Source organism: Myodes glareolus, chromosome 3 (assembly GCF_982192425.1).
Source record: "Myodes glareolus chromosome 3, mMyoGla1.1, whole genome shotgun sequence".
In the NCBI taxonomy this organism is placed as follows: domain Eukaryota; kingdom Metazoa; phylum Chordata; class Mammalia; order Rodentia; family Cricetidae; genus Myodes; species Myodes glareolus.
The window spans coordinates 127,531,235-127,554,972 of NC_142028.1; the positions used below are offsets into that span (position 1 = coordinate 127,531,235).

The following is a 23,738-nucleotide window of genomic DNA, read 5'->3' on the forward strand; positions in this document are numbered from 1 at the left end:
TGAAGGTGTGGCTCTTACTGTTTTTTCTGTTGGTGTGGCCATGCTTCAATGAGCCCAAGTGTTTTGTGCTTTCATTGATGTGGAGATCTACAGGCTGGTGATCTCAGTCTGTGACTTTAGGTTTAATATATTGCTTTGTCCTAATTTGAACAGGTTCCTGGGAGCTTCTGACAATATAGAAAGCTCATTAAATATCATTATGAATGAGTGGATGTGTGGAAGTGTGGATGGATGGGTGGGTGGGTGGATGGATGGATGGATGAATAGATAGATAGATAGATAGATAGACAGACAGAAGAGTAGGTGGATAAAAGATGGATAGATGGGTGGATAGAATGAATGAACAGGTGGATGGATGGATGGATGGATGGATGAACATATGTGTTATAGGTATATTCACCCATATATATACATGTAGATGTCAGAGGTCAGCATCTGTTGGGTGTCTCCCTCAATCTCTACCTTATGTTTTGAGATAGTGTCTCTTACTACACTTGGTGCACTTGGATTCAGCAAGCCCTTCCTCTATCTACCTGTCTGTCCCTAACTACCTACCCTCCATCCTGCCTAGTGCTGGGACTACAGACACTCTTGTCTTTTATGTGGATGCTGAAGATAAGCAAAGCAAGATAATAGAGAAAATAGAACATGTAAATGTGCATTTTCCTTAAAGGCTGGATGAACTTGACTTAGAACCTAGAGTGTAGCTGCAACACAAACCCAAAAGAGAATCATTCACAATCCAGGAACACTTCCAGAGGTGATGGGACTCGGAATAGAGAAGTAGAGCCTACTACATGCCAGTTACTGTTTAGACAGTGTACATTGTCATACTAACCCCTACTGTTTAGACAGTGTACATTGTCATAGTAATCCCATACTGTTTAGATGGTGTACATTGCCATAGTAACCCCTACTGTTTAGACAGTGTATATTGTCATAGTAACCCCATACTGTTTAGATGGTGTACATTGTCATACTAGCCCCTTCAATTCCTTCTTACAGAAACAGCACAGAGAGATTGGCGGGGGATTGCTTAGTATTACAAAGCAAGATATCAGCAGAGCTAGGAAGCTTTTTCAAGGTGTCTGAACCCTGGCTGAGATGGGGTCAGGAAGAGTGGGCTTGCTTCATTCTCCTCTTTCTTTCCAGACCAATAATCTCGGTCTTTATCACAGTTAGAGTCCATTCCCACAGAGAAGAGCCTGCCCCGTGAGGTCTGAACCCTGAAATGCCCTCTCCTACCACAGATGCGGGAAGCTTCTTTTGTGCATGAGTTGCCCTTGTGGTCTTCTTCATGTTTGCTTCCATGCATTATTTGAGCACAACCCGTCAGTGTGTTAGCATGCCCTTGAGTCGTGTGCTGTGGCTGTTCCAAGTTCTTCCTCTGCTCTCTGCAGGGAATTGTGCCTTTCTGACCTCTGCTGTGGAGGGGCATCTGAGTCAACGTGGCCCTGGGTGGCAGTCTGGTGACGGAGAGCACCTGCCCCATCCTGTCTGCTGGTCACATCGGGGCTGCTCTGATTTGCACTGGAGAGCACAGGGAAACCCCTGGGTCTGCTTTTTCCAGTAGTAGGTGATGACTGTGGTGAGAACCGAGCTAGCATTCTGATAGTTGCCCGTGCAGTGCACTCCTCCACCTACAGAGGGAGTGGATCCAGGATCTTCAGCTGGCACCACAGAAACAGATGGACAGGAACCATGGTGACATACATGAAGCAGACAGTAGACAGACAGTTGGTTGAGGCAGATGGGCTGGTCCCAGGGTTACTATTGCAGGGAGGAGTGTTGATGTCAGCAACACAGATACCTATTGCTTTCACAGAAGTGTTTATGTGTTATGCCTCTCCTTTGGCCTTAAGACGTTTTTGATAAACCCAGTTTTTGGTCTGCCTCTTGGCATGCCTGTGATGCCTCCCCTGTGTTCTGCTTTATTTTTTTCTGAACCCCTCTTGCCCCTGCCAGCCGGTAGGATACCTCAGAGACCCAAGTTTACAGCAGGCTTAAGGGTATGGGTCAGTGGCATGGTAAGAAGAGCACCTCGCAGTTCTGAATGTTCACCCCCAGAATGGCCTGCCCACAAGCCTGCCTGGCGTCTCTACATGTCCCCAAGGTCCTGATCTCTCTGCTGTCATGGGTGACCACTCACTATATGACCCTGAATCAGATGAATTTAGAAGTTCCCTTTGGATGGTACCAATCACAAAGTCCAGCCTGATTGTTGCTAGCTGGCGAAATGGAGGCCAAGCAAGGGCAGGAAGAAACCTCAGGTCCCCTAGCGAGGCTGCATGGCATGGCGGAATCAGGCCTGGCTCTTTCTCACCAGCCTGAGGTCTTTGCACTTTCCCTCATATCTGAGGCTGCAGGTTACCAGGTGTGCTCCTCTCAGAGAGGTACAGTGACTGGCCTGACATTCTTGTGGGTGGGACCTTGCTGTCCCCAGCTGTCCTCTATTTACTGACCCCCTCGGAGATGAGCCAGAGTGGAGACTAGAAGGTAGCAGCTGAGCTGTGAGCCTTCCTACCAGACATGCACTTTGGTTTTTAAAGAGGTGAAGTGGCAGACATTCCCCTCCCCATGCCAGTGGACCAAGGCTGGGTTTCAAGCCTGCCTGGCCACTGAAAGTGCTGGCTCAGGAATCTTGTTTCTTTCTATTTTTTCCAGAAAAATAGAGAACACCACAGATGTTCTTGCTCTCCACGACCCTAGAAGCCACATTTATTCTCAGAGAAGAATCAGCATCAGGCTCCGGAATGGTCCGTGGGATGTGGCTGGCAGCCCTCCAGCCTTGCATTGAGGAAGGTGGAGTTTATGAGGGCTGGGACTCCTTGTCCTGAGCAGTATCTCGTACCCCCACCCCTTCATCCCTTCCCCTCTCTGGTTTTTAGGCAGCCCTTCTGTGAAACGTAGGGGCAGGCAGCATGGGGACTCGATGTGGATACTCAAGGCTGCACCCTGGCAGCACCAACAGTGGTGTTCTCATCAAAGGCATTAACCTCTCTTTCTCAAGGTTGCCGCTCGCCTATTTATAGAACTGACCAAGTGGAGTCGACAATGATGCTGATGCTCACTGCAGCGTTTCTCTTCCCTCACTTTCCCTTCTGACTTCCCAGACAATGCTTTTCTGGATTCCTCTCTATGGAGAGTCCCGCAGGGAGGTGGGAAGAGGCTCTGCTGTGCTGGACACCTGCTGTGCATACAGGCCCTGAATCATGCCCGCAGGTCCATTGGTCCCCATTTACACACTGCTTAGAGAGGGCAAGCCACCAACCCAGTGCCTCGCAGTGGGTAACTGCAGCTTGACCCTTTCTCCTAGCCTGGGCAGTCTGTAAGATCCTGCCAGTATCCCCTGCATGATGGTGCCTATGGTGGCTGTGATTTCTTGTGGGGGTACTATTCATGATATCTCCCTGACAGGCCTGTCAATCATTTCTCAGGACCTATTGTGTGACAGCCCAAGCTTTCCCTCTCATCAGTCTACAAGTGTTGTGGGGACATGTTTTATATCAGAAACTGCAGGTGCCATGAGTCCTACTGTGTGCTGTGTGAACTCTTGACTGTCAGCAGACTACAGCTGTCATTGATGCCTATAACGCTACCTGATGATGCCTTGTCCCTCAGCAAGGACAAACATCATGAGCACCTGTTGTGTGATAACCATCTTGAGGATCTGAAGTATGCAGGAGCAGTTTTGTCTCCCCAGACACAGCTTGTCACTTAACTGACCCAAGTGTTGTGAGACCCTACTGTGCACTTGGCAATACTTCATCTTTCTAAGCATAAGTATCATAACAGCCTACTGTGCACAAGGTGACAGTTTGTCTCTTGACAGGTCTGGTACACAGTAGGTTCTTGGCCGGGCTTAATTTCATCATGTGCCCAGGATAGGATGGAGGACTCCTGCTGGTTGGAACAGCATCGGGCAGGGAAGCTTTGTTCTTTTGGAACAGAGAGCAGCAGGCAGGGAAGAGGGCATAGGAAGGTGAGGACAGAAGGTGTAGGCGCCTCTGCTCCTGCTGATCTTGCCCGTACCCCAACAGTCACTCTGTTTTGATGGAGCAGAAACACACCTGGTAGATCCAAGGCCCGTCTCTCCTATGTCTTCAGCTTCACAAAGGTTTCATTTTACCTACTATTCCGTCGGGAGCCGCAGGGAATACTCAAGAACACTGTAAATCTTTCCCTACTCCATCTCAAGACTCCTTTCTAAAAAGAGTTTTGGAGAGCTGCCCTGCTCATTGCTCCTGGCCTGGCTTTGCGTGAGGATGGCAGAGCTAGGCCCCACCCCCTGGGAAAGCCAGGGCCCCATGCTGTCTCCTCACCTGTCATGTTCATTGAGAATTGTGGAGTTCATAGAGCCCAGAGCAGCAGATGGGGTAACAACAGTTTAGGTGCTGTACTCTTACTTTCTCGTATGGAAAGCAGTGTGCTTCACTGTAGCACAGCCACAGGCAGCCCCATCCGCAGGGAGGGGCTGGACTTGGTGAGCTCGGAAGCTTTGTTTTCTTGCATTTTTCTCCTGACATACTGAGATTGTGCTAGAAGCCATGATTTGTAGCCTGTCAACCCCACTTCACATTAGAATTTGTCATGTCCGTGGCATTGCAAAACCTCTGTCAGTGTGCTCTTCCGGCAGCATACAAAGTTAGTACCTAGAGAAACCTTCACTGAGTCAGACCAGCTTCAACTATGGGTGCATTGTCAGCTGGGGCTGCCTTAGTAGAATATCACAAGTGGGCAGCTTACATCTCAGGAACTGATTTGCTTGCATTTCCTGAGGCTGGAGCCTGAGACAGCTTGCAGGTGTTATCTCTCAGGTGACCTTCCTGGCTGGCAAAGGACTTGTTTTCTTTCTGTGCCCTATGTAGAGGAAAGCAAGCAGGCTCTGGTGCGTATGCCCACCCTTCGTGCACAGTCAGTCATCTCGTCATGAAAACCCCATCCTCACATTCACTAAAATAGGGCTTCAGTGTCTAAATTTGGGGTAGCTACATACTGGGACCCCTAACATGAGGTATGTTTGCTGTTAATCCAATACAAAGTGACTGTCCCCCAGAATCCGTGCCTCCGGCCCCATTACAGATGACTGACCTCAGCTTCTACCCCAAGGAGTGGACTTCAGCTTACTCCTTGTGTCTCTCCGTCCTCACACTGGAAAGCTGCACAGCAAGGACGGTGCTTATACTTGAAATAGTAACTTGGTGAAAGGAACCCCTTACTGTGTGTATGGCCGAGAGTCGTTGTAAGACTTCAGTTTGTAGGAGGAAATGAAGGACAAGACTTTAGACACCTCCACAGCTAGAACCTCTTTGTTTTACGTAGGATGCGATGTCTCAAGATATGCCTGCACTGTGATCAGGGTGCACGGCTCACCAGTAATGACCAGAGTTCACCACAACACAGATTGAACACTTCAAGCTGAGATTTTGTAGTTAAGGAATAGGGATGGGGGTGGAGAGGTTTTATTAGGGGAAGAAAGGGGAAATCAGCCGTTTTCCTTTAGCAAGCTGTTATTGAAACTGCAGAATCTGTTGTCTCATCTACAACCACCTGGCGTCTGCAGTGGGGGCAGCTGCTTCACTTATGCAATCTTCAAATGACTGACTTCCTGCAACTCTGAGCTCAATTTTTAGCTTTGACTTTTTTTTTAGTGTGTGTGTGGGGGGCTTTACCCATGATAGGATTCCCAGAGACGGTCCGTGCCAGGTATGGGTTGGAAGGCCTGCCACATACAGGCCCTTTGTAAGGTTAAGCTGCTGTTGTTGATGTTTCTGTTTTTGACTCTTGTATTTAGTATTTTATTGGGGTTCCGAGACCACTGTCAGGCAAGGTCAGTGTTTAGCTAGAACGTTTCACAAAGTGTCACATGTGTTCACATATATTCCTGTGCCTTAGAATCTATAGCAACTCGGCACCAGAATGCATTTATGCCCGAGACCCAGTGAGGTGGCTCAGTGGATGCAGGAGCTTGCCTCCACACCTGGCGACCTGAATTTGATCCCTAGGACCCACACAGAGAATGCAAAAAACCAGCTCCCACAAGTTGTTCTCTGACCTCTATGCATGTGCCACGTACGTGCACATATACACTTAAACACAAATAAATAAGTGTGATAAAAGCTTTAAATGGTATAGCAAATGACTAAACCTTCTCCAGAGGATTATACCCAATGCAGTGTAGGTGCCATGCAAGCAGCTGCTGCCGTGTGCTGTTTAGGGAATGCTAACAGAAAACAGTCTGTGGATGTTCAGGACAGATGCAGACTTAAAAAAAACAATTCTCAGATGTGTGTGCACACATGCATGCATATGGAAGCACAAATTTGGTGTTTGATGTCTTTCTCGGTGACCGTCCACTTGTTTATTGAGACAGGGTCTCTCAATTCTTTCCAGAGTTTGTGAGTTAACTAGTTTAGCTACCCAGCTTGCCCTGGGGATCCTGTTCCTGCTTCCTAACTGCTGGGATTGCAAGAGGTTGCCATGTCAGCCTGACTTTGGGGTCCTTGGGATCTAATGTCACATATGTATGGCAAATGCTTGTAACCACTGAGCAACCCGCCCCCACCCAGGTCCCTGGATGCATTAAAAACAAAACAAAACAGAAACATTTTTTGTTCCATGGCTGAATGAATCTGGGGTGTAAAGCTATGGGTACAGAGGGCTTATGGGGGCTGTCCTTGAACCCCCTCAGACTTAGATACAAGTCACAGCAGTGAAGTCCAGAGGAGCCCAAGCTTCTAGAAGCCTCAACGCATCGCCTAGGGCACACATCAGCCGTCTAGGGTCAGACTGGTAAGTGTGTGATACTGTCTGGCTTACTGGGGACCAGTCACACAGGCATTCCATGGTGCCCACGTTCCAGACTGCAGAAGACAAGCAGGTGCTCAACATAACCACGCTGTGGCCCAAGCAGTGTCAAAGAGGGAGTCCCACATGAGCTACAGTCCAAAGCCAGGGTCTCCAACACCAGCCCAGGGCCAGCTCTGCATTCAGGCCGTGTCAGGACAGGGGCCTCAGGTCTGCTCAGTTCCCTCTCCTCTGCACAGGTGTCTTGAGAGATGACTTTGTGTCTAGATCACTTGAAGTAGGATGGGGCAGAGGCTCCATTTTCACATGCAGTGGTGTGGGGAATGGGGCTAAGACCTGGTTCCTCCTCCAGGTGTGGAGTCTTGATAGGAGGTGAAGTAATGGCAGAGTGGGGGTGCCCCCTTCCCTCTAACTGTGTCCCCCTCTCTTCAGGCTCTCAAGGGCTCCAAGAAGCTGGTGCTGTCTGTGTACTCAGCCGGGCGTATCCCTGGGGGCTATGTCACCAACCACATCTACACCTGGGTGGACCCGCAGGGCCGCAGCACATCTCCTCCCTCCAGCCTGTCCCAGCCACATGGCAGCTCCCTGCGACAACATGAGAATGACCGAAGGAGTGCCCTACACCTCCTGCAGGATGGAGATGAGAAAAAGGTGAGAGCTGTCTGATCTGGTAAAGATGGCGGGTACCTAGGGAGGCCTTGGGTTTCCAAGCTCTTTGTACACCCAGGGGCCCCTCAAAGTGAGAAGGAAGGACCCGAGCTCTGTTCCTGGCTTCTGCTTGTGACCTATAAGATGTATATTGCCTTGTAGGATAAGCTGCTGCCACAGCGTGGTGCAAATCCTCTGGCTTATTGTGACTCTTCCTCCCACAGCAGAGTGGAAGGAACCTTCTGGTCTGGTATACAGCTCTGCACTAGGACTTATTCAGGGATGTAGATTCCACCATCCACCAGCTCCTAGGGTATGGTCCCTTCTGGAGGTTGAATCTGGGCTATAGTAAGCCCCTGCTTTCGCACCCAGGACAGGGAAAGAGAAAAAGCCTGGGCCATGCCTTTACATATGAACTTTACATATATTGAACTTCTCATGGGTCCAGATTCAAGCTTGGACTGTGCACAATCTGTATCATGAACCTGGGAGTGCCTTGGACTGTAAACAGACGAAACCAACTTGACTGACTCTAAAATTTGAGAATGTACTAGAAAGGTGTGAGTAATCTCAGAACTGGACCTGAGAAACTCAGGGTGTATCTGCAAAAGGGATCCCCCCCACAGTGACCCATATCCTTCCCTTCTGGTCTTCTGTTTCAAGGAGGGAACATCTTTTTAACTGGCAGAATGTCTTGAACCTTGATTGACAGGACCATTAGTAGCCCTGTATCTGGTGGAGAAAGGGGTTCTGTTCTCCAAAGGAGCTCAGGCATCAGTCAGTGTCCCCTATAGAACCTTCTTCCTCCTCCTTCAGAGAGAAAGAATGGGGTAAACGATTGAAATGCCCCCCTCCAAAGCCTTAACCCTTCTGGGTGTGTTCGCATGGTTCTGTTTGCATTGTGGGTGCTTCCAGGATCAAGGATACCTGTCACTGTTGTCCTGCCAGAGTCTCTTCTGGTTTAGGACTTTGATCCTTACAAACAGGAGACCACAGACTCTTTCTCAGCTCTCTTTCTCGTGTCGATAAGACCATAACATTTACTTAATGTGGTTTGTATTTTTTCACGAACATCAATATGAAGGACACAGGGAGATCTCAGTGACTTGTTGGGAGGTGATGGTGTGTAGAGGCCCAGCTGGTTTCCTCAGGACAGCAGCCAGAAAACAGGTCTTCATGCCCCCTACCAGGGACACCCACCCTAGGCCACCATGAGGGGAGTTATCAGCCACCTGGGCAATGCGCAAGGCCAGCTTTGCAGATTAGGTGGAGAGCCCACTTTGTTGTTTTCTGAACTGCTGTCCTGGGTAGAACCTGAGTCCAGAGCTAAAATTGCTATGATTTTGGCTGGTCCTGACTCATTTGGCTTGAGCTTGTACAGAGTACCTTCCCGAGTCCTTGGAACCACCTGCAGGGTTTGTAGTGCCAGATTCTGAGCCAGAGGGTGAAGGTACAGGTAAGATCCCAGGAAGCAAAATAAAGAACCCTGTGGCGGAAAGGCTGGACACCTGCACCTAATGAGGACCATGGTGCGGACCACTGCATGGTGGCACAAAGTCGGCTGCAATGTAGAGGACACATTTATTTATTCTATGGACAGGGTAAAAGCCCATGAAGGAAAATGAAGTTCCCAGAAGGGCTAGGAAGTAACAGGAAGGGCAGACCTGTCTTAGAAGTTGACAAAGGAGCCACCAAGTACCATTTTGGAGCATGAAAGTCCTAGGAAGTCAGGACAGCATGTGCAAAGTTCCCAAAGTAGGACTGAGCCCAGTATCTTCGAGGTATTGAGTGGACAGGAGGATGGAGGCCGGGACGTTAGGTAAAGTCCCGCACCCCCACCATGGGCATTGTGGGGCAGCTTGTGGAATATGGAAGCTGCATCTGAGAGGCAGGGAGAACGCAGACACCACAGGAGGCAGGGTCTACCCCCATGGCAGTCCAGGTGTCCTTCACAGGTGGCATAGGGTGTGTGTCCTGGGTAAAGTGTGTCCGGTGTAGCAGGAACAGTTCAAATGGTACTGCTGTTGCTTCTGAACTGTGTGACCTTGGGCAGGTTGCATAACCTTGTGAGCCTGGGATTCCTCCTCTGTGACATCCCTGGGGAAACTCCATGGTAGTGGGGTTCTGGTTCGAACCCTGATCTGTCCTCAGTACTCAGTGCCCGAAACAGCGTGGGTGTTCACGGCAGGAATGATTTGAGTGCCAGCGACATGACTTTGCATAGAAGCAGCATAGAAGCTCAGTCTTTGTTCCATAGCTAATCTGAATCTGGTTGGAGCAGCCTCCAGAGAAGAGCTATTGGCATCTTTGGTGGCCTTTAAGAAGCAGCCCTCAGGGTAACCCCTACCCTCTAGGAATGGAAAATACTTCCTGAACCCTGCCAGTCCCATGCCGCTCCTAAATAGGGGCATGCAGCCAAAGCCAACGGGTCTCTAGGCCTCTACCTTTGGGGTCTGTGACAGTCATCATCTTGACAGATCTACAGTCAAGCTTCTGGGCGTGTCTGTGAGAGACTGTCTGGATTAGGCTAATTGAGTCTGGAACTCTCACCTTGAGTGTGAGAGATACCATTTCATGGACTGGGGTCCCAGACTACACATAAAACAAAAAGCCCCTGGGCTCCGATTCCTCTCTCTCATGTGAGCAACGATTCCGTCTCTCTCCTGGTGCCGTGTCTTCCCACCATGATGAGCCTCAAACAAACCCTGACTTCCTTAGGTTGCTTTGTCAGAGATTTTGTCCCAGCAACAATCAAAGCAGCTAACCCTGGGAGCGTGGGTGGAGTTTCCATTTTCACTCTTATTCTGCTGCTCTAGACTCACATCTGTCTTGAGAATCTGAGAAATAGAGGAACAAGAGTGCACTTCATGGTTGCTGAGCTTTCCCAACTGATCGCCACCATGGCTGGGTCCCAAGTGCACAGTCGATTCTCTTAGTGCATCTCCCTTGCTGTGCACCCACACACCTTCCATGTTACACAGTGAAGTCACGTAACAGCACCCCACCCCAACTCCCATGACCAGCATTCTGTTTTCTGTCTCTAAACTCTGTGAACCTTGGAGGACTGAAGTCGTGTTTGTCCTCCTGTGACTGCCAGGTGTCACTGTGTGTGGTGTCGTCATGATGTGCCCATGTTTGTAGCATGTGCCAGAATTTCCTTTCTTCCCAAAGTGGAGTACTGGCCCACTGTGACTGACCTGTCATTTAGGGCCATTGTCGCATGGCCTTCATACGCCACAGGTATGTGCCCTCCCTATTCCAGAAGCCAGATGTCCCAGCCAAGACCTGTGTCTGTGAAGATCTGGCTCCTGCTTCGTAAATGTCACCTTGCTGTGCCCGAGGGCAGAGGAGTAGGCGTGGCTTCAAAGCTTCTTTCATGGACATGTAATCCTAATGCTAAAGGCTGTCTCCACGGCACCCACTCTCAGAGCCTCACCTCCAGATACTGTCGCATGGGGATGAGGTTTCAGCGAGGATTCGAGGACACAGACCTTCAGTGTGGGATGTAAGAGAAGCCGCCCCTTGCTTTTCTGTCGGTGGGCGTCTAGGATGGGTCCCTCTACTGTGAACGCTGCCACCGCGACCATAGCGGGCACATATCTCTGGTCCTTCTACTGTGTGCACCGCCACTGTGATCACGGCATACACATAAATCTTTGAGTGTCCACTCTCAGATCTTTAGGCACTGCTGGATTGTGTGGTTATACTGGGTCTAAATTTTGTGATTTCTTTTAGACAGTGTCTCTTGTAATTCAGACTGGTCTTCAAGTTACTGTGTAGTCAAGGATGGCCTTGAATCCTCACTCTCCTATTGTTACTTGTTTATTTACTTATATGAGTATTTGTGTATGTACCACATGCATGCCTGATGTCTGTGGACGTCAGAAAAAAGTATCGCATTTTTTAGAATTGGAGTTATGGATGATTGTGAGTTACCATGTGGGGCGCTGGGAACCAAACCCAGGTTCTCTGCAAGTGAGCAAGGGCTCTCAGTTGCTGAGTCGCCTCCAGCCCCTCTACCTTTACCCTTTAAATGCTGGCATTATAGGTGTGCATCCCTTCATCTGGCATCTTGGGTTTTGATGTTTTTAAAATGTTTTATTGGCATATATTAACTCTACATGAGAATGGGTTTCTCTATGACATTTTCAAACATACATGTACATGATGCATTTTGACCATATTTACCTCCTCTGCCCCTGTCTTACCCCTCCCAGCTAGCCCCGACCTTGCGTGCCTGTGGAGGCCGTAGGTTTACATCAGTGCCGCTCACTGCCTCTGGAGCCTGCCGCTGCAGCTGAGTGTTAGGCTAACTGGCCAGCGAGCTCTGGAGTTGCAGACACACACCACCATACCCAGATTTTTACGTGGGTGCTGGGTATCCACACTCAGGACCTCACGCTTGCACAGCAGAGGCTTTGGCAGCCAAGCCATCTCCCCAGCCCCTGGTTTTGGTTATAAGGATGGGGTCTCATGTCGCCCAGGCTGGCGGTGGCTTTTCACCTTCTCCCACTGGGGTTGCAGCTGTGAGCCACAGAGCTGCCGCACCGTTCTCTCCAGCAGCTGTTTTATTCTACCCACAGCACACAGGACCTGGTGTCCCTTCTCTGCTTGTGAGCAGTCAGTCACCCTCACACGGGGCGGCCTTTCCCTCATCTGTCTTCACCATGGGCCTCTATGTGACACCTTAGCGGCGTGATGACAGTGCGGGAGGTCACAACGGGGACACGGCGAGTTTAAGCAAGGCCAGCCTCCCCTTTCCAAGCTTTCCATCCTAATCGTCACCCACTCCAGCACCCAGTGTGAGGTGAAGACCCTGGGTGCAGAGAAGGACTTGTCCTGACACATTTCCTGAGGTGGGTAAAAGGACAAGGCAGGGTGCTTTCCTCTCCGGCTAGAGGGGTTGATGCAGGATTCGGAAGAGAGTATGGGGCTGGCCTAGGGAGGGAGCTTCAGGCAGAGGAAACAGGTGATGGAAGCATAGAAGTTTGAAAGAAGAAGACAGGTCCTGAGTAGTGTTTGGTTGTCAGCCTTGTACTGAGAGATGCAGGCTGGGAGTGCTGGTGGGTGAGGGGCTTTCATGCAGGACACAGACATGGCGAGATGAAAAAAATGGATTCCACATTTGCAGAGACCCTTGGCAAGGTCCTGGAAGTGAAAAGGATCACACTCTTTTAAAGAAGGGAAGAAACTGGCTGAGGACAAGCGGAGGAGTCCTGAAGCTAGTGAGGATGTGGCTGGTTGTAGCCAAGGCGAACTGGAGGAAGGGCCCTGTCTGTGCAGAGTTAGCTCACCGCGCTCTCCCCATGTCTATAACCAGGGTGAGAGCTTGTAGCCCTGACCTGGGTGGGTGCAGCTGAGTGGGAAGGAGGGTGAATGTGGCTGGGGCTCTTAGAAGGAGGCTTACAGAGCCTCCCCTGGGGAGCGGACTGAGCTGAGGACTGTTCCTGTGTTCTGGCTCATTTATAGCAGTCCCAGAGACAGGTTCTGCAAGGATCTTCCTCACTGCTGGTGCACACATGTCATAATGCTGTCTCCATCTTTATTTGAGAGCGGTCATTGTGCTGATGAATACCAGCCTCCTGGCTGGGTGCTTACCCAGCTGCAGCTTCAGGATTTCACTGGGGTGCTGTGCAATCACTTGGCTCAAAGTTCTTGCAGACGGTGTCTTTAGTATTGCTGAGGGGCAGAGTGCATGGCCCAGGACACACTGCTGGTGACTGGCTGAGGCAGGCCTCACTTCCGCTTTCAGCTCGTCTCTACTATTCAGTATCTCCTGACTCTGACCTTGGAACTGGCCTCGGTCCCTCTGAGATGAGCAGTTACAGCCCGCTGCAGCTCAAGGCTCTTCACAGACACAGGAGCAGGACTAGCCAGCCTGGTCCCAGAGGAGCAGCAGCTTCAAGTTCAGCAGCACCAGGTTGAAGCTTGATTCTAGAACTTTCCATCACTGACTTGGAACAAGCCATTTAAACCTGAGTGCACCCCCTAAGTGCCCTTGTACATAGCTTGGGAACCTTCCCACCAGCCTGCATCATAATAGCCATGCACATAAGCTCAGTGCACAGCATCAGCAGTCAAAGGCCCAGGACAGACGTCCAGAATACAGATCAAATACCTCTGATGGGCCCCTGGGTACTGTGAAGAGCAAAGATGGCCACCATCCAGGAGGGTGACCCGCCAGTGTGTGGGCCCGCAGCAGAGGTATTGGAGCAGATGGTGTGTGGCATATTATGGGGGTTGTTTAGCCCAAGGAGGGCTTGACACACAACAGGGTTGCTTTAGAGGGGGCAGAAGTCCCCTTAAAAGGTAATAGGTGTGTGTTGCCATCCTGTGGGAAGAAGTTTCCCATGGGATCTTTTGAAGTTAAAGAGGAAGGAGGCGAAAACCATTCACTGACTGTAGAGCCTGAAGATTGGTCTTTAAGGAGGCGAGCTTAGAGCAGCAGAGGGACCAGAAGCTGCCAGGGTAGAGGGGGGTGGAGGATCCAAGAGTCCTACTCATCACCATGGTTCTGAAGGGTGGAATGTGTTAGGAATGCTTTGGGCTGCATGACCAGGTAACTGTACCCATTGCTCCTACACAGCTGTGTCCTGAGAATGCTCTCTCTGTCTCTTCTTCTCTGTTTTTAGAGTGGATGATTTTTCTGAGACTCACCATCAGATAGTCATTATCCTGCCTCTTACCTAGAACTGACTCAGAACCACCTAGGTGCCCCGACAAGGGAAGCGAAGAGCTTCAGAGCTGCCAGAGGGAAGGGTGCTGACTTCTGGGAAACTCCCCTTGTTCTCTGATAGACTTGGGACTCAACACAGGACGTGATGGGATGGCCTCTGGCTAGGCCACCAGCACATGCCCAGGCAGTTGGCGTGGCTCCCATCCTGCCTGCCGAGAGCGGGGGAGGTGGAGAAGTGATAAGGCTTGCCCCTAGCTGACCTGCACTGGAGGCTGACTGAGCCTCAGTTTCCTTCTCCAGAGACAGGAGTGATGCTAACGGAGGGACCGTATGGCAACCTGAGCATCACCTTCACGGCGACAAGGGACACGTCCAGTGACTCCTGTCCTAGTAAATACATCACAGCAATGGTGCTCTTTCTGCTTGGCAAGAACTCTTGTTTTTACCCCATACGTGAGTTCTGTTCCTGTCAGACGCTGGTTGGATTTCCTGTGCATGATGCCAGATGGCCCTGGGGTTGATAGAATTTTATTTTATTTTATTTCTTGGATCAAAATTGAGTTCTATTCTGATGTAAAGGATTTGTTAGGGGTGTCAAGGGGATGAGGGTGCCCTATTTCATCTCAGGGGGGCTGCCTCAGGTGTCTGTTGCTGTCCTGGCACCCTGGGTATGTCGTCTCTCTGGCACTTCTGTTCCCTGCCTGTGGGATTCTCAATCCTTGTGTTTTGGAGCCGGAAGGGCTTGCCTGGTGGGACTAGGTCTGTATGCAGGTGCCCAGGGAGTACGGTAGGGCCTTTGCCTATGCCGTGAGGGCACAGCTGGACTGGTTTTGTCCTGCCAGAATGTAGTCTTGAGGCTGAAGTTACCAGCTGACCGCAGCTGGCCTCACCCTTACCACTGTCTGAAGCTGACCTTTGTGTCTTCCCATCTCATGGGAGTCTCCAGAAACTGCCCTGGCTTTTCTCCGTCCATTCTAAACAGTAGCCTGAGCCTGTCATCTCCTCTGGGCTCTTGTTTGTCCCACGTTGTCGCAGTCTGAGTGTTCTGCTGTCCCCACCACACTCCAGCCACGCAGAGTCCTTGTGTGCCTCTGTCTAGTCTGTGCCCTGGAGCGCTCACTTTCCTCTCTGCCGTTCACAAGGCTCTCGGGTGTGTTTTCCTTACCAGAAAGGCCAGGGTCTGTGGAAAGAGGAATGCTGATAAGAGGGTCCTGGGATAATAGGATACTACCTGAGTATAAGGACATGTAGTTTTTTCTAGTCCCTCATAGAACCTACAAGCCTTGTGCAGCAGATGGGCTTTGCAGAGTTGACTCAGTGAAGGATCTTGAAATAAGGAATTGTCCTGAATTTTCTGGGCAACCCAGTGTCACCAATATCCTCAGAGGAGGGCTAAGAGGGTGTGGGCAGAGGAAAGGCAATGTTGTGCTGGCACTAGGGACCCCATGGGAGGGTTCTAATCTCTGAGTGGGAGACGCCACTAGGTGCTGGCACAGTCCTGGAGTCTCCTACACAATCCACACTACTCATGGTCAGGACTGTTTGTTCCACAGTGGTGCAGGGCCTGGACACCAATGCTGATGAGAGGACAGGGGCCTGGCCTGGCAAGGGAGGGGGTGCTGCATGGCTGACACAGCAGAGGCTTCACTAGTCCCAAAGTGAGAGCAGCTCTGAGGGGGGCTTTGGATAGGACAGTTCAAAGGAAGGGACTCGTGCTGAGGCCTCAGTGATGGGCACCCCAACCCTTGTCTCAGGGGAAGGTTCATATAACCCACACGCCCTTTTCCGTTTTCTTATTACCCTATGTTGTCAGGAGCATCTCCAGGGACAGACCCTGCCACACTGTTCTCTGACTATGCCTGGCTTAGACCTTGTGCAGACACGGTTCTCCGGGCACATGTCCGGATGAAAGGACAGCGCCAGTTCATATCCACCAATCTGTCTAGGACATGAGGCAGCCACCGGTCATCACTTCCCAAGAATTGCTCCTCATTCTAGAAGCTTAGCCAGTGGCTTGCCTTATGATGCCCTCCTGCAGACAGCAGCACCAGCGCTGTCTGAGTGCTTTCTGCTCATGTACAGCTCTCAGTGCGGCTCTACCCATCCCCCTTCTAGGCAAAGAAGCCGGCACAGGGGATGAAGCTCATTCAGGGCCACACACCTACTGAACGTTATCAGCTTATAGTCTGGCTCTGGAGCCAGCGCCTGTCACCTCCCACATACACAAGCCTGTATATGATCAGGGACCAGAGTGGGCATCAGACCTAGGTTAACTCAAGTCTATACACGCCTCTGAGAGCAGAGTGCTGGGGCAGACCCTCAAGACTGGGAGTCTGCAGAGCCACGGGTTCAGGAGAGGATGTCTGTTTCCCGATCCTCCCTGACTCATGGCCCTGTGCATCCCTTCCTACCTTGAGGAAGGCTGTCCTGAGCGACCGCAACACTCACAGGGTCATTGCTGGGCGCTTTCCCAACTCTCTGTGCTGCTCAGGGGTAAAGGAACAGAGCAGGGGAGAGAATCAAGTCGAGTGGGCAGACACACTTGCCTGATGTTGGCGGGTTTTTCCTACATGAGCTTTACCACACGCAGAGTAGAACCAGCCAGCAGTGGAGCACATTTATTGAACATATGCTGTGATATTTACTAAAGCTTCATGTGGCACTGTGCTTGGGTCTTGGTAAAGCAGGCAGATGCCAGCTTTGTTCTCGTGTCCAAGCAATGGCCGAGTGACTTCCCCGTTCTGTCTTCTTTGGCACCTCTGCCTAAGGGGGTGCTGGATTAAATGAGGCACTGGAGTGGAGGAGAAGGCAGCTCATTGTTGGGGCTGGACAGATAGTTCAGTGGTTAAGAGCACTGGCCACTCTTTCAGAGAACCTGGTTCAATTCCCAGGACCCACATGGCTGCACTCTATGTCTGTAACTCCAATTCCAGGGGATCTGACAACCTCACACAGATACACATATAGGCAAAACACCGATGCACATAGAATAAAAATAAATCATTAAAAAAAAGATAAAGACAGCTAGTAGTGACCTTTGCCCTCCATGCTGCCTGAAGGTCATGTCCTCTACTTTCTACCATAGGTATTTAGTGCTGTTCTTTCTTGGGTCCCTTACATTTTCAGGAGTCTTTCTTGATGGGGGCTATTTTATCTCTCCGAGCTATTGAACTACCCTAGCCCCTCCTCTTTTCCCCATAAATCCTTGCATATCTGAGGTTCTCCTATCTCCTGCCCTAAGAGTCTCTGTGGCTCAACTCCAAAGCTTATGTTCCTACCTCTAGCACTGACAGCCCTACCCATGTGTTCACCCTCCCAGTTCCTCAGAGACACCACTTTCTCCAAAAGGCCCCCACCTCTCTGGTTCCTGCTGTGTCTCTGGCCAAGCGACTCAAGACTCCCTCCTTTTGTTCTAGTCCCTCTGACCAACTCCACCTCGCTGTGGTCCCCTCCTGAGCAGGGTAATGTCTAGGCATCTCCACAGCCCGCATCGGCGTGCGGACATCCTGGGTTGCTGTGTCTAGGCATCTCCACAGCCCGCATCGGCGTGCGGACATCCTGGGTTGCTGTGTCTAGGCATCTCCACAGCCCGCATCGGCGTGGGGACGTCCTGGGTTGCTGTGTCTAGGCATCTCCACAGCCCGCATCGGCGTGGGGACGTCCTGGGTTGCTGTGTCTAGGCATCTCCACAGCCCGCATCGGCGTGGGGACGTCCTGGGTTGCTGTGTCTAGGCATCTCCACAGCCCGCATCGGCGTGGGGACGTCCTGGGTTGCTGTGTCTAGGCATCTCCACAGCCCACATCGGCGTGGGGACGTCCTGGGTTGCTGTGTCTAGGCATCTCCACAGCCCACATCGGCGTGGGGACGTCCTGGGTTGCTGTGTCTAGGCATCTCCACAGCCCGCATCGGCGTGCGGACATCCTGGGTTGCTGTGTCTAGGCATCTCCACAGCCCACATCAGCGTGGGGACGTCCTGGGTTGCTGTGTCTAGGCATCTCCACAGCCCGCATCGGCGTGGGGACGTCCTGGGTTGCTGTACCCGAGTGTGCAGAATGGGGTGGAATGCAGCAGTGTGGCTAGCAGAACAGTGGTGTTAGAGACCCCTGAGAGGTGGGAAGCCCCCTAGGGAGTCCCTCTGGGTTCAAATGTAGTGGAGCCAAGCTAAAATAAAGCCCTAGTAAGTATGTGGACTGAGCCCTGGACTAAGAAGTCCCCTTTGGCTGGAGCCCCAAGATGTGCTGATTTATGTACACCAACCTCACCTGTGAATGCACGTGGGGATGCTAGTGCTAAGGGGCCTGTGGGGGTAGTACCTTGCCTTGCACTACTTTGTTGATTAGGAGCTTGTGTTTTTCAGGGATTAGGAGTTTTTTGTGGTGTGCCACCCTTCCCCACTCAGCACTTGGCTTCCTCCTGGTTTATGTGCCCACCCCTCTCCTTATAGGTGAACCTGGTGCTGGGGGACGGCCGGTCCCTGGGCCTCACAATCCGAGGTGGAGCTGAGTATGGCCTTGGCATTTACATCACTGGCGTGGACCCTGGCTCAGAAGCAGAAATCAGTGGACTCAAGGTGAGGGGACAATGGACCATGGGCTGTGTGGGGATGTGGGTGGGACAGGTCAAAGTAGGTGGTGGCCCAACTGAGGACTAGATCAGCTGGGAGCCCCGGTGGCTGCTGGGTCTGCAGTGTACAGCTTTGAGTCCCCGAAGCAGCCTCCTCCACTCCCCAGGCAGTCGGCCAGTCCTGCTCTTTTGAGGCTGCTGTTTTGTAAATATTGTTGATGCTCCTGATGGCCCTCACCCCAGGGCTCGTTCTGACACAACCAGAGAGGAAGAGGAAGAGAGGAAGCTAGCCGTGAGCTGTGGCTGTAGGAGGCAACAGGGCTGCCATCCAATCTAGACTGACAGTTACTGAAATTGCATAATTATCTCATGTTCTAAACAGAGCTGTGAGCCTAGCAGTTGAGAGCCATGCCACAAGTATTTCAGGCTACCTGGTGGAGTGAGGTGCTGTCCCCAGGTTCTCCCACCAACTGGTCTAAGGTGGGGCTCGAAACAAAGCTTGTGCCCAGTGAGTCTTGACTAAATCCCAAAGGCCAGGGTGTAATTTTCAGAGCTGAGCACCCTACGAGGGATAACGAGCACTTGTCAGAGAGCCAGACACCCTGCATGCCAGGACACCGGCCCAGATCACTGAGATACATGACAGCCCGTGTTCGAGCAGTCATAGGTGATAGGCCCATGGTGATGTGGCATGCTGATAGTGGGCCCAGGGGTGACATTTGAATCAGGCTCTGGGGACCAAAGAGGTGGATGATGAGACAAGCTGTGGAGGTAAGCTGCAGTGTTGAACAGCTTCACAGTTGGAGCACAGGTGACTAGATGAGTACCTAGCCCAAGCCCAAGGCTGGAGAGGTGTCTGCCACGAAGGATCCGGCATGTGCATGTGAGTGTGTGCATGCATGCATGGTTGCATCTCAGGATCCACAGGGCCCCAATCCCCAGCATGGCAGACAGACTGTCACAGGAGGGTGTGGCAAAAATGGGCTTTTGGGGAACGTGGGGCATTTGGAAAGTACTCTGGGCTCTACAGAAAAAGGCAGTGCCACGTCCCTGCTCCACTCCAATCCTTCCTGGCTGTGTGACCTTGGAGCCTCCTCCACCTGCCTCAGCCTCTCTGTCCCTACAAAGGAGCGTTACTTGTTGAAAAGATAAAAGGAAACAAATTGCATTGTTAGTTATTGTAGTAAACATGGGTGTAGACTGTGTCTTTCTAAAATTCACATATCAAATCTTCATCCTTCAGTGTGGGGCCAAGCGTTCGAGCCTTTGGGAAGTGTCTAGGTCATGAGGGTGGAACCCTCATCTGTGGTGTCGTTGACCTAGCAAGAGGGTCCTCACCAGGCACAGAATCCACTGACATTTTAATGTCGAGCTGTCCAACTTCCAGAACTGTCAGCATTACCTGTACGTGAGCTGAGCTGTCTGAGGGACTTGGTTGCAGCACCTGGCAACATTATATTATAGAGAAGGAATTACAGGGTTCCACCCTCTGCAGGGTTAATAGGCAACTAATGTTTGCTGCGGGAGGGAAAGACAGTTTTTTCAGTGATGCAGCTACTGTCTAAATTGCACATGTAAATAAATCCTTATTTCTAAAATGAAACTCATTGGGACACACACATACTCATGAGACGGGGGCAGCAGATAGCACTGTCTCTGACCTCCAGGAGTTATGCCCTATTGGGAAGATGGGCAGCAAAAATACTCTGGTCCTTTGGTTAGAAAGAAGGCAAAGGAGACACATTTTGTGTAACTTCCCTATTGCCTGAATTTGTCAGGTGGTTGTGGGCGCTCGGGGGTAATTTGCTTGCAAACTGCCCACCTTCGGTTAAGTCCTGTGCTGTCCTCGGCAGGGAGGCGCTTGGTGGTGGCTGCCACCTTCCTTTCCCTTCACAGGCCCCTTGCCTGTGCTGACACCTGCCCACACTCACTTGGGCATCCAGCACTGATTAATTCTGTTTATTGCAGTGCACTTTCCATGGAATTAGGCATATTGAAATGGAATAAAGGGCCTGCTTGTGTGGGTGGTAGAGCCAGAACAGGCTTTATTTGTAAATAGTGCTCCGTGCTGCGGTGCAGCACTGCCTTTTACGGGGCTTCCAGCTGCTCAGCCCACTTAGTTTGCAGGGCCCAGTGTGAGCCCAGAGAGGAGGCAGGACGTTCAGGCCCTGAGTGGAAAAGCACTTGGGAGGCCAGTCATACCCCCAGCATTTAACCCAGGGGTGGTCTGTGCAGCCTGGAGCATGTCTACCTTCCCAGCATGTCCTGGGTTTTTTTGCACTGTGCTCCCATACCCAGCCAATCTCCAGTCCTTCCAAAGAGTGAACCACTAAGCGTCTTTTGTTCCCTTAGGGACAGCCTATATTGAATGGCATTAAGAAGCAATTGTAATAGCACTTACCATCCATTAACAGGTTATTATGAGTGAGACATGGTGCTAACATTTAGATACATCTGCTTGTATTAAATCCTTTCTATAGCCCTGTGGGTTGGGGGTGGGGGCTTTCACAGCACAATTTAACAGATGAGCAACTGAAGCTCACAGAAGTGCAGTAACTTGCCCAGGGTCACACAGGGATCCGGCACTGGCCCTTCTGGCCCTTGTAGCTACATCCTTTGTTCTACCGTTGTTCTGTTGATGTTCTCCCAGGTTGACCCACCTCCGTGGCCTCTGTTGAGTCTTTCCAGGCTGAGAGCCCACTACTTTCCTACCATGGGGACCAAGCTGCTGTCTTAGATAGGATCCTTGGGACAGGTCCTTTGCTTTTGGGAATGTCCCACTAGTGGGGCAACTGCTCTGCCACCTATGGCTTTGGAGCAGGCCTTCCATACATCTGAATTAGAAGCAGTATCTCAGACAGCATGGTCTGTGCTCTGCAGGTCTATTGGGGAGCCTGGGCTGTGTGCTACCTTCATGGGGCTGGACTGACCCCGCTACAGACTGGCTTTTCTAGTCCTGTCCACCTGTTCTCTCTGGATCAAGCTTTCTCAGAGCAACACCGTGTGCTGGGGACCTACTAGGTGGCGGGAAACGTGCTAACATCATCCACTCAGATCTTCACACAGCTCTGCAAGGGCGGTGGAACTCCTGTGTCCTGTGCATGTCAGAAGTGTGTATGTCTGACATGTCCCAGCTCTGGCCATGTGAGGTGGCGCCTAGGGTGCACTTCTCCCTGATGCCCCTGCCCACAACAGAGCAGCTGCACAGAGTTGGTGCCCAGGAAATAAAGGAAGGACTGTGGCCAGGACAGGACCTGACCAAGCTCTGATCTTGAGCCCTGTCTCCCTTGTGCCCCAGCTTGAACACAGCAGCGCTGGCATGTTGATGGACGTGGTATTCATTCATTTTTCTCATTGCTATGACAAGCTGCCCAAACAAAGCAGTTTAGGAAAGGGCTTATTTTAGTTCACAGATTGAGGGTATGGCCAATCAGTCATGGTGGGCAGGAGTGTGAGACAGCCAGTCACATTGGATCCACAGGCAGGATGCAGCCTGGGACTTTAGCCCATGGAATGACCTCAATTAGACTTTCTGGAAATACCTTCTCGACATCCAGGGGTATGTTTTCATGGAATTTAAGTCTAGTCAAGTTAACAAGATTCATCAACCATCATAGTAAACTTACTGCCCACATAGGATGCAAACTGCACAGCCTGCCCTTGCTCCTCGGTGCCGATTGCTTTGTTGCTAAAGCAGGCTGCCTGGCACTGCCGCCCACAGCACGGCTGCTCATTGCGGGTGCCCTGGGAGCTTTCCAGGGTAGAAGACAAGTGACTGAGGCCTGTCAGGCTCACATCTCGGCCTCCAACTTCATTCATTTACACCTGAGCTGAGAGAGGCCAGAGGAAGAGGAGCCCTGGAGCAGAGGAGCCTGACAGCCCATGGCTGTTCTCTCTTCCTCCGGGTGAGAGAAGGGTGTAATTATTACCAGATGATGCTGTTAAAGGAAGGTCCTTCAGATGGGCTTTCTGCCACATGCTCCCAGGGACCCAAATGTGGCCAGATACTAAGAGAGAAGTTGCAGAGGACGTGAAGGTGCCCTAGAAACCGTCTCTAAATGATCATAATGAAAATAATACACATACCATCTTCACGTTTATATAACTCCTGATGGCTTAAAAACTCAGCTCAAAAGAACATACTGGGATGGATTCCTTGGCAGTGCTAAAGAATTTATCCGATTTTATGGCAGTCATAAGTAAGATGACAGAAATAATCATCTAATGTTTATATAATTCTTGGGAGTCTAAGAGCATTTTGCAAACAGTGTTCTCTCTTTCCACAACTTAAAATGAGTGAACCAATTTCTTGAATGACACCAATTATTCACACCTAGGAAAAGAAAAATAGATCATCTGTATGCCCGAGCTATGTCAAAGAAAGGAAGCGCAGAAAGGTTTCCCAACTTTCTCAAGGTCACACAGCTAGTAGGCAGAGACACTGGGGTCGGATTCGGTCCTCTCACGCCCTTCTAGGATGTTCTAGCAGTTCTCACCATGGTGCCTTTTTGAAGTAGCTGTCAGCATGCAGGACTTTCCATTGCAGATGGCTGGGTTCTGACTCCTGGTTTCTGACCCTGTTTGTGATGTCTCTGCCTCACGCTTCCCTGTGGGCTGTGTCTCCCCAGGGACAGTGCTGGCATCTTCAAGACTAAGATAGAAAAGTGACCTCCCATCCTCTTCCTGCAGGCCACGCCCCTCCATGTGCCTTCCCTGAGTGTCTCTGCTGCCCTCAGGCAGCCCTAGGAGGACCTGATGGCCCTGGCCTCCTTTTGTCCCATCCAGCAGCTTGCCCTGAGCCTATTGCTAACCAGTGAGTGGAGCAGAGACAGGCTCTAGAGGCTCCGCCCACAAGAAACCTGCTCCAAAGGGGAAGGCTCCAGGTCACCATTTTATTAACTGAGCAGGGCTTTGACCTGTTTCTTTGAATTCAGACCCAGTCCCAATGACGGCAGGCTGCCCGTGGGCACACTGACATTTGTCACCAGTGACTGTCTTAGCCTTGCACCTTACAGGGAAGAATGCTGCATTGCCACCTCAGCT

General features: G+C 51.0%; 1 protein-coding gene across 7 annotated transcripts in view; it reads left to right on the top strand.

Moving 5' to 3' along the window:
- Whrn (whirlin) overlaps window positions 1–23,738 on the top strand; it is an 80,400-nt gene that overhangs the window by 18,227 nt on the left and 38,435 nt on the right. For all 7 annotated transcript variants that reach the window (XM_087904951.1, XM_085686110.2, XM_087904950.1 and 4 more), the window contains exons 2-3: window positions 7,240–7,458; window positions 18,577–18,702. In XM_087904951.1, coding sequence (XP_087761077.1) covers window positions 7,240–7,458; window positions 18,577–18,702 — 345 coding nt within the window. The remainder of the gene's footprint in view (window positions 1–7,239; window positions 7,459–18,576; window positions 18,703–23,738) is intronic.